The sequence below is a fragment of the Triticum aestivum genome, chromosome 5A (assembly GCF_018294505.1).
Source record: "Triticum aestivum cultivar Chinese Spring chromosome 5A, IWGSC CS RefSeq v2.1, whole genome shotgun sequence".
NCBI classification, from domain to species: Eukaryota; Viridiplantae; Streptophyta; class Magnoliopsida; order Poales; family Poaceae; genus Triticum; species Triticum aestivum.
The window spans coordinates 682474868-682489682 of record NC_057806.1 but is presented as its reverse complement, the minus strand read 5'-3'; the positions used below and the strand labels follow the sequence as shown (position 1 = coordinate 682489682).

The window sequence follows — 14815 nt, the reverse complement described above, 5'->3', positions numbered from 1 at the left end:
CGATTGTCGGAGAGGTATATCTGGGCCCTCTCGGTAATGCACATCACATAAGCCTTGCAAGCACTGCAACTAATATGTTAGTTGTGAGATGATGTATTACGAAACGAGTAAAGAGACTTGCCGGTAACGAGATTGAACTAGGTATTGGATACCGACGATCAAATCTCGGGCAAGTAACATACCGATGACAAAGGGAACAACGTATGTCGTTATGTGGTCTGACCGATAAAGATCTTCGTAGAATATGTAGGAGCCAATATGGGCATCCAGGTCCCGCTATTGGTTATTGACCGGAAACGTGTCTTGGTCATGTCTACATTGTTCTCGAACCCGTAGGGTCCGCACGCTTAAGGTTTCGATGACAATTATATTATGAGTTTATGAGTTTTGATGTACCGAAGGAGTTCGGAGTCCCGGATGAGATCGGGGACATGACGAGGAGTCTCGAAATGGTCGAGACGTAAAGATCGATATATTGGACGACTATATTCGGAGTTCGGAAAGGTTCCGAGTGATTCGGGTATTTTCCGGAGTACCGGGGGGTTACGGGAATACGGGGAAGAGTATTGGGCCTTGATGGGCTTTAGTGGGAAGAGGAGAAAAAGGCTGCGCCCCCCCTCCCCTCTAGTCCGATTTGGACTAGGGAAAAGGGGGCCGGCCACCTCTCCTTCTCCTCCTATTCCTTCTCCCTTCCTCCCCTCTTGGTGGACTCTTACTAGGACTTGGAGTCCTAGTAGGACTCCCTATCCTGGCCGCACCTTTGCCTTGGCCGGCCTCCTCCTCCTCCATCCTTTATATACAGGGGCAGGGGGCACCCCATAGACACAAGTTGATCCACGTGATCTATTCCTTAGCCGTGTGCGGTGCCCCCTGCCACCATATACCTCGATAGTACTGTAGCGGAGTTTAGGCGAAGCCCTGCTGCTGTAGTTCATCAAGATCGTCACCACGCCGTCGTGCTGACGAAACTCTTCCCCGACACTTTGCTGGATCGGAGTCCGGGGATCGTCATCGGGCTGAACGTGTGCTCGAACTCGGAGGTGCCGTAGTTTTGGTGCTTGATCGGTTGGATCGTGAAGACGTACGACTACTTCCTCTACGTCGTGTCATCGCTTCCGCAGTCGGTCTGCGTTGGGTACGTAGACAACACTCTCCCCTCGTTGCTATGCATCACATGATCCTGTGTGCGCGTAGGAAATTTTTGAAATTACTACGAAACCCAACAGAGATATGATTTAACCTTGCTTTCTAATGCGTCGTCAAGTCCTTCTGATGTGCATGCAGGTTCCAGCGACTCGACGTCCTCTGGCTCTATGTCGCCATGCACACCGCATCGTCGCCATGTAGACGGGCCAGCTCCGACGTCCCCCGTCCTTCCGAGCGGGTCGCAGACTCCAGCCTCGTCTACAGCCGAGTCTTGCACCTCGCCTGGCCCAGACACGAGCTCTCCTGGCGCGGCGTCCCTAGCGTCTCCGACTTCGCCGAGCGAACAGGAGCCTCCTGCTGCTCCAACTCTGGAGCAGCGTCCGCCAGCTGCTCCTGCCACAGGTACTTCACATCCGATGATAACGCGTCTCCGAAATAACGTCGTGAAGACGCTGGTACCCACGGATGGCACCGTGCGCTATGATCCTCGGCGTCGGGCCTTTCATGCCGAGCCACGCACGTACCGCGACGCACTCCAGGATGAACAATGGCGCCCCGCCATGGAGGCCGAGTTCTCCGCTCTTCAGCAGAACAAGACATGGACTTTAGTTCCACGGCCGCCCGGAAAAAATGTTATTGGATGCAAATGGATTTTCAAGGTGAAGCACAAGTCTGATGGTTCTCTCGACAAGTTCAAAGCTCGTCTAGTCGCACGCGGCTTCACACAGCAGTACGGAATTGACTACTTCGACACCTTCTCACCTGTGGTTAAGCCTGCAACCGTGCGACTCGTGCTCTCTCCTGCAGTTTCCCATGGATGGCAGCTTCGTCAGGTTGACATTAGCAATGCATTCCTGCATGGTATTCTCATTGAAGAAGCTTATATGCAGCAGCCACCCGGCTTCCAGGATCCCTCGCGTCCAGATTATGTGTGCAAGTTGCATAAAGCTTTATATGGCCTGAAACAGTCCCCTCGTGCCTGGTACGCCCGACTGAGTGAACATCTTCAGCAGCTGGGTTTCTATCCTTCAGCAGCTGACACATCTTTGTTCATTTTTGCATGCGGTGGTGTCACCATATACATGCTGGTTTATGTTGATGATATAGTCATTGTGAGTTCTTCATCATCGGCCATGACACGACTTCTTCAGCACCTCTCCGTCACATTTCCTGTGAAAGATCTTGGCTCTCTTCATTATTTTCTGGGCATTGAGGTGCTTCGCAATTCCGGGGGAATCACTCTTAATCAGAAGAAGTATGCTCTTGATCTTTTACAGCGTACAGACATGGCAAATTGCAAACCAGTCTCAACACCGATGTGCACTCATGAGAAGCTTAGTCGGGAATCTGGTCATCGACTGTCCGAAGATGAAGCTTTTCGTTACAGAAGCACGGTTGGCGCTCTCCAATACTTGACCTTAACACGGCCTGATCTCTCATTCGCCGTTAATAAGGTGTGCCAGTACTTGTCCTGTCCGACTGATATTCATTGGGAAGCAGTGAAGAGAATACTTCGGTTTGTGAAAGGGACGGTGTCGACCGGCTTAAATATTCGGCGCTCGCCTTCAACTCTATTGAGTGTGTTCACGGATGCGGATTGGGCTGGCTGTAGCGATGATAGGCGTTCTACTGGCGGGTTCGCAATTTTCTTCGGTCCGAATCTTATTTCATGGAGTGCACGCAAGCAGCCGACCGTGTCTAGATCATCGACAGAAGCGGAATACAAAGCTTTGGCAAATGGTACGGCTGAAGCAACCTGGATACAATCATTATTAAAGGAACTACGTGTTCCTCAGCCTCGTGCGCCCGTCTTGTGGTGTGACAACCTCGGCGCAACATATCTCACGGCGAACCCGGTGTTCCATGCCCGCACGAAACACATCGAAGTTGATTTTCATTTTGTGAGAGAGAAGGTAGCCATGGGTGCTTTGGAGGTCAAATTTATTTCTTCAGCAGATCAAGTAGCTGATGCATTCACCAAGCCTCTCACTAAGGTTATGCTTACTCGATTACGTTCCAATCTAAACCTTAGCACAAGTTAAGATTGCGGGGGAATGTTAAGCAAGGCATCCTTTGGATTCAGTTAGTGCTGCCTATTATGATCATTATAGCTTAGTGCTAGAATGTGGAAGGTCTAGAGACCTTTCTCTTAATTATCCACCATCGCTTGAGCTGTAACTGAACCTGTACTTGATGTATATAAACTGAGCAATACTAGTGTAAGCCATCACGGCATTTCCATCTAGCTGACTTACACAAGTCAACCCAACCGTTGTGTGACCAATGTAAGTGTTCTTCCCACACATTTCAAAACTACTATCGTCTGCTATTGCTATTTTCAGACAGATTGGTTGAATTCCACCACCGTGTGCGATAATTAACAACATCGCATACATTGCATTGAGTTGTATTGCGTGCGATATAGTTCACACAATTACCAAAAAAAAGACGGTGTGTGATATTTAAACTTCCACACACGATTTAGTAGGCATAAAGTGTGTGTACACGTATCGCCTTTCGCTCTGCAATATTAAAAAAAAAAAGTCTGCGCCGACACTCCCTGGCATGGGGCGAGTCAATATGGGTTAACTTCAAACTCTGCTTCACTCTGTCAGAAGTTACTCTTTATACTTATATATGAATTTGGATCACAACATAGTGCAACTTATGGTGTTGGGAAATGTAGTAGAAAAAATCGCCATACGATCACTCAGGAACAATATGAAGATGCACGTAGAAAAATTCATGAACATATATGTTCATATGTGATACAAAAGAAAAGATAAATACCTAGATAAAATTGAGCTTTTTCTTTGTTGTATTTGGACTAGGTATTTTGTGTAGACTGCAAATAATCGCATTAGTTAATAAAACTTTACACATACTTGAAGAACATGTATATGTATTTGTAGAAATTTTTTTGGAACTTTTAAATAACTTATATTTTTTAAAAAGGGGCTCCGTGTAGCAAGTCCTGTGTAACGGCGCGCTCACCACACGATTTTACCTATGTTCCCATGTAACAACTAGCAGAAAATAGCAGCTGAGAGTAAGGGAAATACCCTTTGGTTCCTAGGTGTATATACACCTGATACGGGGAAACAATTAATAATTAAAAAATATCAAAAAATAGAGGTTTTTTAGAATAAACCTTTTTGCACTAGTATATAAATTTTCACGAATAAAATTCTAGAATTGACTTTAGGGAAAAAATTATTGCTATCATAGGTCCCTATTCATGCTATTTTGGCTGATTTGTTTTTGAAAAGATTACAACGTTTTTTTTATTTTGCTGGGATTTTTTTACAGGTACAATGGAGGTTCAATATTTCAGAAACATTTTCAGAATTTTTGGATTTTTCATTTAATTACTAAATTGTTTCTCCATGTAGGATGTATATATTTATTGGCCAAAATATAGGATGTGTGTACACCATAGACCAAACGTTCCTGTCTGTGAGAGTAAGCAGCCCAGTCATCCAGCTGGCCAGTGGCCCATATGAAGATGGAAATGCAGCAGCCCAGTAATTCAGAAGGCCTCCAGGCTCCAGACGAGCTCTGGACCAATTTGTGCGAGAGCTCCTCTGCATATTTGCTAAAAAAAAAGCTGCTCAGAATCAGAGTGAGGAAGAAATTGTGGGAGCAACAGCAGAGGATGAGAGGAGGCAGCACCGCCGCCCGACGCCGTACGCCTGGCCCCGCAGCCGTCGGCTCGCCGGTGCACTCGTCCGCCGCCACTCGCCCTCCACCCTCACCGTGGTGGCAGGCTAGATGCAGCTCAACAACTAAGGCGAGAGATCCCGTTTCCTTTCAACAGGTTTGCTCTCGATCTCTCTGTCTTTCCGACTTATCTCAATCTCATTAGCTGAACAAGTGGTTTGCGGATCAAATTTGTGAAACCCGGATTGATTTTAATCAAATTATAAGTTAGGGTTTTTAAGGCCCATGGCAGCAGGCTAGCAGGTATCAGCTCAACAGCTTTAAGACGAGGCGCCGAGCACTAGCAGGGGCGATTCCAATTTCTGTCAACAGTTTTATTTCAATGTTAACTGAATAAATGATTCATAGACTCATTTTTGTTTTGTTTTGTTTTGTTTTATACAGATTGGTTTCGAGGGAGGTCGGTTGAATTTTCTCAGGTTTCAGTTATGGCTCATTCGGAGAGAAAAAAGTATCCACTCCATCAATATCACGATACAAATATCGTATTCGAACCGTATATATACCCTTTAGCTTCTTTGAGAACTAAATATGCGCTTTGGGGCTCCTTTGGACACAAAGAAATTTCTGCAGACTGAAACTGTAGTAGGACTTGGTCAGTGCATGCCAAGTCTCTCCTTGACAGATACGCTATGCTCCGAACTGCTGTTCAAGTTCGGGCTAGTTGAATACTAGGTTCAGATGATAATGAAGTGTTGGCAGCAAAGAACCAAGGGTTGGTTCTCAGTCAAGTCTGTTTGATTGATGCAGCGAAAAATATGTGGTGATGCTTCAGCAACAACGACCGGACAGTTGGTTCTCAGTCAAGTCTGTCTCATAGAAAGATACATGGTGATGGTCCGCCAACAAAGATCCAAGAGTTAGTCAGATCTGTGTGGCGATGGCTCGTCAACAATGGCCCAAGAGATCTAGTGTTGTACCTGCCATTAGGAACCAGTCATGTCTATGTGATAAAGCAACAAAAGTTGCAACCCGATACAACGGATGGGGTGCATGGAATCGATCCAATTCTAGTGAGTGGAGCACTGGCCATTTTCTGTGGTAAAACGTTTTACTATTGACCAGCAAGGTTGACTTTGCTAACCAGTGTTCATTCCTGAGGATACAAGTCCCCCTAGTCCCAAATCGATCCCTCCTTTTTTGACCAGGAACCATGACTTTGATAACCAACAATGACCATGGAGGCAGGGGCAGAGCATAAAAGGAGTTTGCAGAGACATGAACTATTCAACTTCCAAGCTCAGCGTTCATTCCCGAGGTACAAGCCCCCCTAGTCCCCGCAAATGGAGATTTTCATTTCTGCGTTGATGGGTGAACTCATATCAAGATCCATGAGTTCCATCATCAACAAATACTCCAAGCCACCGGCGGAGGCCGTGGAGGCTGGCTTAGAGAGGATTCTACTCGGGGGGCAGGTCATCATCGACGAGGCCATGGGGCGGCACATCACAAACCATGGAATGCTCCAGCAGCTTAGCATGCTGAGGTATGCCATGTACCAAGGCTACTATGTGCTCGACACCTTCAGATGCCAAGCATACCAAGAAGAGGAGAATATTCAGGCTGTGAGTCAATCTGGGGTCGTGTCCAAATTTCGTTATGCACAATGGCTCTGTCTCTCCAGCGGCAACAGCAAGAAAACATCAGAAGCGCTTGAAGAGGCCCTCGACGGTTTGAGATCCATGATTCTTGATGCCAGTGAGATGGTGAGGTTCCTGACAACATATCCTCGCTTGCATCGTCAGCCTTACAGCATGCATCTCTTGCTGGACAAGTGCATGTTTGCCCGCCAGAGGGAGACAGAAGTAGTTATGAACTTCCTTCTGTGCACACAATCTTGCACTGGTAGCTTCGATGTGCTCCCAATTGTTGGTCCAGAGAATGTTGGAAAGAGCACTCTTGTCGGTCATATCTGCGAAGACGAAAGAGTACATGATCGTTTCCCCCAGATTATTTTTTTCAGGCATGATAATTTCAGAGCTGAAGACGTAGCCGCTTTGAGAGGCAGATGAGCAGCAAGATATGAGAATAATGAGAGATTGCTGATCATCATCGACATAGTTGGGGATCTTGATGAAGATCTGTGGGAAAACCTGTGCTCTCTTTGCCGACAGAGCACTACAGGTGGTAGTAAAATCATTATCACAAGCCGGTCTGACAAGATCACAAAGCTTGGAACAACACAGACTCTAGTACTGAAGCATCTGTCTGATGAGGCATTCTGGTATTTTTTCAAGGTGATTACATTTGGAAGTACAGATCCCAAGATGCACCCGAGGCTTGTGTATTTGGCAATGGAGATAGCAAAATTGATGTATAATCTCGCTGAAGCAAGCATCACTGCATGTGTATTGAGAGCCAATTTTAACATCGATTTCTGGTGCAAGGTTCTGGCATTCCGACGAGGGTGCATGCAGAAGCAGCTCTGTAAGTTTGGGGTGCATCCGTGTGAACTTCTCAGTGGGAATAAACCTGTGTATCTTCAACGAATGGGTAGAACTACTGAAGATGTTCTTGTTCTTGGTACTAATCAGACATGCTGTTCTGAAGAGGAAGTTCCCAAGATAATGGCCGTAGATGTTTTGTGTGGAATCGCCAGGCCTCAAGGGGGGACATTTAAGGTCCTTCTATGGAAGTCTCGGATACCGCCCTACCATACCTACATCCAAACTTATGAGATTCGAGAGCTGCAAGCTAGAGCGGTGAAGAGGAAGCGCCCTCTGATGAATGGTATTAGACATGTTTAGTTTTGCTCATGTAAGTCGTCTATACTCTTGTGCTGCTATTTTCTGCTATGTTGTATAACTGAAAAATAAGGTATGCTATCGAGACATACATTTCTTTTATTATGCCCCTTGGCCAAGTTTCTTCAGAGTGTAACAAGTTGCGCCCGTTTGTTTGATTGTTATAAGCACCGTACACTGCGATGCCACCCTATGACGCTAATGATTCCTTCATTTACTGTTGAAACTACTAGCTCACAACATAGTGCCAAGCCTCTATGTAACTACAAAAACAGAGTGATCTTTTTCTTCCACTGAAAAGAATAATTATATGATCTCATGGGTTTTCTGTTATTGATATCCAGATTCTCATTGTTAAATCTTATCACTCTTATTCTCGGTAAGTATGAATGTGGAGTCGCATCCCGCTAACCGAGCTACTAGTCTATGCTGATGACAGCAAACATACTTAGTTAATACTCCTTCCGTCCCAAAATACTTGTCCAATGAAGGACGCGGGCTTACGTGGGACGTCGTGACAAGCAAGCCTGGTGATCTCTAGCTAGCTAACCACGGTGGAAAAACTCAGCATGGATTGTGGCCTCCCTGTGAATACCACAATCAGCCAGGGTCCATGGATCCTGCAGGCATTTGCCACCGTATACTAACCCACAAGAGTCCGTTAGCTTCTTCCTCGCCTGGATCTTACTCCTGACGGCAGCGACCGTGTCAGAGCTTGCCACGTCAAGTGTGATTGTCTCACCTGCAAAGATCCTGACAAAGATCTGCATCTTCTCCACGGAGGGCGAACCCATTCTTCTTTCCAAAGGCGGCAAAGGTGGCAACTGTTGTGCTTCCTGCATAAACCTCCCCTTGAACGCATCCGTGAGCGCAGTCTTCGAATTGACCACCGCTCGCAGTAGCGCAACAGCCTGTAACAGATTGCGACACATTATTATTCAGAAAGAACTATAAAACAACTGTTAGGGCATGTACTATACTAGACTTGCCTCTTGTTTGCTGATAGCAATGTCCATCTCCACCAGGTCTCTCTTGTGCCAGTGCTTCAGCACCGACACTGCAGAAGCCTGATACATACGAAGGTCATTGTCAACCACATATGTGTGATTCCTGACAAACTCAGGATGGCACGAATGGCATGATCTTTTATCTTTCCCGAAGGAGCGGCCTATCTTGAACGGGTCAAGGCTTGGGTCCAGCAGCCTCTTTATGTCACGAAAGCAGGGGCCTGTCAAGAATCCAGCCCTGTCTAGACCGACAATGCTCCTGCAAAGATTGTTGAAACTGCCGCACAGATGAGAGGTGTCGGCCAGGTTCTTCACGATGCATCCCATGGGGTAGGTCAGGAAGCTGAGGAGCAGGTCTACGAACTCGTGCTTGCACTCTGCATACATGACCTTCCTGTCCTTCCTGTCGTAGAAAAGCTTGATGAGGACCTGTGGATGAGATCCAAAAACTGTAGGATCGCCGGTTTCTTGATATGAAGGCTTGGGAATCGTGGGTAAGAGCTCCGCGAGTAATGATCTTTTTGCCAAAACTGTGCGAACAGCTTGACCATTTCCTTTCGCGAGAAACACGTCGGTGAATATTGTGGTGGATGAGATGCAGGTCTTGAGCAAGGAAACCACCTGAAATTTATGAAAAGAATTCAACCATTAGTGATAGGTAGCTGGTAAGCATCAGGCCAAGCAAATTCAGTTTGGATCAGCTGTCTGAATCGTGCCACTTCCAACCATTCTCAGTCCTTATCTCAAAATCACTTCATGGCTTCATATAAACTACTATTACTATTTCACAAACATTTCAGTTAAGTTACACACCTTCTAAAAGAGCAATCTTCGGCTTATAGTATTTAGAATAAAATGCATCGACGGTGATTAAACTTGTGACGAAAACTCAGTTTGATCACATTCTTGTCACTGCCAATGTATTTTACTCCCTCCGTTCCTTGAGTTTTTACTATGTTGGAAATTTCGCAGTGAGTTTTTTGTGGCAAGTTCAGTTACCGCCCATGCATTTGCTCTAGTATTTACTAGTATGTTGGAAATTCTGGAGAATTAACAAAAGAATTATGTTTACCTCGGTCCATCCAACGTCGACGTCCACCTCCTCGTAGCCATCTCTGATTCCAAAATCTGCGCCGAGCCCCCTTAGAAAAGACACCACATTGCTCGTCGACGCATGTTTGATCACCAAGTCGTCGCTGATCACAAAACGTTCTTTCCAGTTGGAGAACACCTCTTTGCGTGGTGTTTGGTTGTACACATGCACCAGCCTAGCCATGGCGATCTCCCAGCATTGCGTGCAACTTCGGCGGTGTCGCTGTTGGCCAATATGTTTTTCCACGGAAGAAGTACACGCTGAGCAGAGAGAACGATGGCACCTGCACACGTATAAGAAGAATTCTCATGCATGCATATAATATAACCAATGCAATAGACAGACAGCAATATCAATCTTGTGATAATCTGAAGAAATCCTAGATGTAAATTGGTCGCATGTAGTGCAACCGGTATATAAGACGAAGAAAAAGAATGAGATACAGACCCGAATTCGTCCTTGTGCGTTGGCCTGTGAAGCGTGCCATGGCAGGCGTCAACCTTCAACAGTTGGGCGTCGCGGAGGCGGTCGACGCTGCCGCAGAGGTTTGCCAGGCAGCCCGGCGAGGACGATCCTGCGGCGAGCTGGACGGCAGATAGGGGGAGCATGAGGAAGCCGAGGATGACGTCGACGAAGTCGGAGCCGGCATCGGCGAGCAGGACGCGGTTAGACGACCTGTCCACGACGAGCTTGATCTTGATGGCGGCCATAGCCGGCTGAGATAGGAGCGATGGCACGTATGGTATGGGTATGGCGGCCGTTTGCTCAACCAAACCAAAGGAATACGAGACGGTTTGTAGAGTCCCAAGAGTTTTTGCCCCGGCCTCTTCGAGTTCCGGGACCACCGTTACTTCTCCAAATTCCCTCGCGCATTACTCTTCGTCTTCGTCTCTTGGTCGACGTCAGTGTGGCTACTGCACCTATGGCCAGCATCAAGATCAAGCTGGCTGTGGACAGGAATCGGAACCGCGTGCTGTTTGCCGACGCGGGCTCCGACTTGGTCGACGTCCTTCTCAGCTTCCTAACTCTCCCGCTCTCCGCAGTCCAGTTCTGCACAGCAGGCGCGACTTCATCCCCCGGTTGCCTCTCCAACCTCTGCGACAGCGTCGTCAACCTTAGGGAGAGTAAGCTGCTGATGGTTGATTCCTGCCACCGGATGCCTCTCACGCCTTCGAAAGAGCATGAGTTTGGGATCTATGGGTATATATCTCTATTTCTAATGGAGCAGGTGGTAATCTTCGCCGGTCAATTTTCGTCCCACCAGAGACGGTTAATTTTCGTCCTCCATCCCACCTCCTGCTACCCAGCGATCCCTCCTTCCTCCCTCCAGACCGATCAAAAAAAACGGCATGCTACCACGAGGCCCGTTATGAAACACTACGGTTCGACGACAGAAAATCATCCTAAAAATCTACGACGGTTAACCTACGAAAATTAACCTAATCGTACTATTCCCAACTGAAACCCTCGCACCCGAATCGTCGATGCACTTGCCCGTCGCCATCATTCGTCCCTATCGTCCCTACGTACACGCACGACTCGAGCAGCAGTCGTGAGACGCCGCCCTCCATCCATCGCCCCAGATCCACCCCTTCGCCGCCGCCGCTTCATCCATTCGCCGCCGCCGTTCCATCGCTCCGCCGCGGATCCATCCCTTCGTCGTCGCCCCGCACATCAAAGCCACCGCCCTCCATCGGACCATCCCCGTTTAGGACCCGCCGCGGATCACGTCCAGGATCCTGAATTCTCGCTGGACCAAGGCGGCGTCCACCACGTCATGGTGTTATGCTAGCGGCGATTGAGAGGCGATCCGGGCTGCTAGGGTTTAACCATGGCCTGGTCATGCTGGCACTGGAGCATGTGAGGTGAGCGCTGCCAGACTCGTCCGCCTCGCCATCACTGATGATCGCGTCGGCTGTGGCCACGTCCCTAGGCTGTGATGATGGAGGGAACCGCCATCACTGCCAGGCTCTCCACCCATGGACGCGTCGGGTCGCTGCTCGGGGCCAGCCCCCCACTGTGCTAGATCGCGCCTCGGCTTCAGCAGCCTGACCGTAGGGGCGAAGCAACAACACACTCATACAGCAGGGATCAGGTACGCCATTAAATCCTGCGTGATGTGTAAGTAGACGATCTATTTGTAGTTTTTAGTATGCTAGATCGATTCAACAGAGCCAAACGCACGTACATGCAAAGCTCTAGATCGTAAGCATACAGGCAAGCAACTTGATTGATGTTCCCCACACGTACGTGATGCTCCTGTTTCTCTTTATTTGTTTTTAGTACCGACACAATTAGGCCTCCATGTGATTGATGTACTTTTCCATGTCACAAGGAATTTGGTATCCATGAAGATTTGACTGTGGTTGGAAGAAATTGTTGAACAATTGTTAGTAGTCCATTGTAATCTGTGCCATTTGACGCCGATGGCAAACAAAAATGTTGTTAATAATTTTCTGTATTCAGCCATGAACCACATGATGGCACCGCCGCAAGATTCCCAAGGGCAGCAAGGTCATGTACGAGTTGGACAAGAAGGCGAGGCTCATCAAGGCCAACCGCGTCCTCCACTCCACGGCCGGCCCACACAACTCATCCTCCGTCTTCAGCAGCTGTGCAAGAGAGATCGCGGTGACAAGTGAAAGACAGAGATGATTGTACATCCTTGCTCCTTTTCTTCTTTCAGCATTACACACGTAGCAACACCATTCTTGCCATCCATCCCACAATGACAAGAGCCTTTCTGGAGCACAAACCAGGGCAATATCTTTCGCTTAGATGTTCATTTTCATTTTAATTCACAACTTTTCCAGAAGGATCAACCTAACCCGTGATTTCTATTTCTTTTTCAGATCTGCTATTCGGTAACATGATTTGGTGTGATACTAGCTGACCGTTAAAATCTGGTTTAGCTTTTAGTCCTAATTTTTATGATAAAATAATAGTCAATGTTCAGATGCACTATTGTGGTCTTTCATCAAGTTGAAACCCATTTTGAAGTTTCAATATCCCTTGAATTCTTAATGAGTGGATGTTGAGGAGTAGTCAATGTGTTCCGTTTCATGTAGGTGGATGCAGTTATGGTTATGGTGGCGTACATCTAGGGCATTTAACGGTTTATGTGTGCGGATACAAGAGGCAGATTAATGATCATGTTAAGGAGCATGTTGATGTTGCTGAGGTATGCCCCCACCTCTTGAGAATATTGATGACACTATGATCTCTTGATGCCAATTTCTTCAGTTCGTCGATCACATATTTTTTGGTGCAAAATGCCTGAAGCTTATGACATGGGTGAAGGTGTTAATCAAGAATAGAGATTCTCAGTAGCAATGCGGCGATACAGGTACATATGTCCTTCTACATGACAATATGAGACTCTATGTAATTTCCTCTAAACTTGTTTAAACATATTATTTTTTTTAAATTTGCTAGACAAGCAGAGATCCTAAGGCCAAAGATAAAATGAATCCTTTTGCTGAACAGGAAGCATGGGAAGAACATCAAATATGTAATGTTGTTTACTTGGATTAACCACATGTAATCGGTATTGCGACTGTCTTTATGATACCATATGTATGCTCTTTGTTGTATATTTAGCAATTGGTCGACTTGATTTAGGAAAGTCAAAACTGGAATTTGGATCAGAAGATAGAAAGCGGTCTTCTGATGAATGCCGGTAATGTTTTTATTCTTTTTGTGAATTGTTCATCAGCAAATTTTACTTCTCTCTTGATTCTAAGGGTCCATCTTTCCTCTTAGAGTTGTGACAAGCCATGTAATTAATTAACAGTGAACTGCATGTCGATTGTATGGTCAGAAATTTTGTTTTGTATAAAAAGATCTTGGAAGTGTGTGCTTGGATTGGAGGTATTTCTTTGGGGTGCTTCGGTAGTTAGTTAAAGCTTGTACTAAATAATAAATATCACACGAAAGTACCCCTCATCAGTTGATCTTGGAAGTTCTGATGCTTGGTGGAGCCATTCTTGCAGCCTGAAATTCTGTATTTTTCTGCAGGTTGTACAAGAGCAGCTCTGGTGCTCAGTGGAGGTCCTGATGTAGTTGATCTTGGAAGTTCTGATGCTTGGTGGAGCCATTCTTGCAGGCTGAAATTCTGTATTTTTCTGCAGGTTCTACAAGAGCAGCTCTAATGCTCGGTGGAACCATTCTTGGTTATTATCCCGTCAGAGTTCTGCCATCTAAGACTCCAATTTTTTTCCTTTTGACCCTAAGTTTCTTCCTTGAGTAAGTAAATTTAGACTACACACGAGAGTGAGGAGACGAAGTTGGAAGGAGAGAGTGAAAGATCATGGATGTCGCCTAGAGGGGGGGTGAATAGGCGCTTTAAAATAATTACGGTTTAGGCTTGAACAAATGCGGAATAAACCTAGCGGTTAATTTGTCAAACACAAAACCTACAACAACTAGGCTCACCTATGTGCACCAACAACTTATACTAAGCAAGATAAACAACTATGTGATAGCAAGATATATGACAAGAAACAATATGGCTATCACAAAGTAAAGTGCATAAGTAAAGGGCTCGGGTAAGAGATAACCGAGGCACGCGGAGACGATGATGTATCCCGAAGTTCACACCCTTGCGGATGCTAATCTCCGTTTGGAGCGGTGTGGAGGCACAATGTTCCCCAAGAAGCCACTAGGGCCACCGTAATCTCCTCACGCCCTCGCACAATGCAAGATGTCGTGATTCCACTAAGGGACCCTTGAAGGCGGTCACCGAACCCGTACAAATGGCAACCCTTGGGGGCGGTCACCGAACCCGTACACTTTGGCAACCCTTGGGGGCGGTCACCGTTACCCGTCAAATTGCTCGAGGCGATCTCCACAACCTAATTGGAGACCCCGACGCTTGCCCGGAGCTTTACACCACAATGATTGAGCTCCGAACACCACCAACCATCTAGGGCGCCCAAGCACCCAAGAGGAACAAGCTCAAAGGTACCAAGCACCCAAGAGTAATAAGCTTCTCAACTTGTAACTTCCATGTATCACGTGGAGAACTCAAACCGATGCACCAAATGCAATGGCAAGGGCACATGGGGTGCCCAAGTCCTTCTCTCTCAAATCCCACCGAAGCAACT

General features: G+C 46.8%; 2 protein-coding genes and 1 long non-coding RNA gene across 3 annotated transcripts; 2 read left to right on the top strand and 1 right to left on the bottom strand.

The window, feature by feature from the left end:
* The first annotated feature begins 4756 nt into the window (after positions 1 to 4756).
* On the top strand, positions 4757 to 7774 carry LOC123108396 (putative disease resistance protein RGA1). The gene is made up of 2 exons (XM_044530191.1): positions 4757 to 4963; positions 5251 to 7774. Exon 2 carries the CDS (start codon positions 6150 to 6152, stop codon positions 6876 to 6878), a length of 729 nt encoding a protein of 242 aa, XP_044386126.1. The 5' UTR covers positions 4757 to 4963; positions 5251 to 6149; the 3' UTR covers positions 6879 to 7774.
* Positions 7775 to 7931: 157 nt separating this feature from the next.
* On the bottom strand, positions 7932 to 10549 carry LOC123105965 (uncharacterized). Its single transcript, XM_044528145.1, has 4 exons — positions 10158 to 10549; positions 9690 to 9993; positions 8600 to 9238; positions 7932 to 8521 (listed from the first exon to the last, which is right to left on the bottom strand). The coding sequence occupies exons 1-4, from the start codon at positions 10418 to 10420 to the stop codon at positions 8156 to 8158; spliced, it is 1572 nt and encodes a 523-aa protein (XP_044384080.1). The 5' UTR covers positions 10421 to 10549; the 3' UTR covers positions 7932 to 8155.
* A 611-nt stretch (positions 10550 to 11160) lies between these two features.
* On the top strand, positions 11161 to 13910 carry LOC123105966 (uncharacterized). Its single transcript, XR_006451119.1, has 4 exons — positions 11161 to 11805; positions 12177 to 13056; positions 13146 to 13389; positions 13728 to 13910. It is a non-coding gene; the product is annotated as an uncharacterized lncRNA (long non-coding RNA).
* Positions 13911 to 14815: the final 905 nt, after the last annotated feature.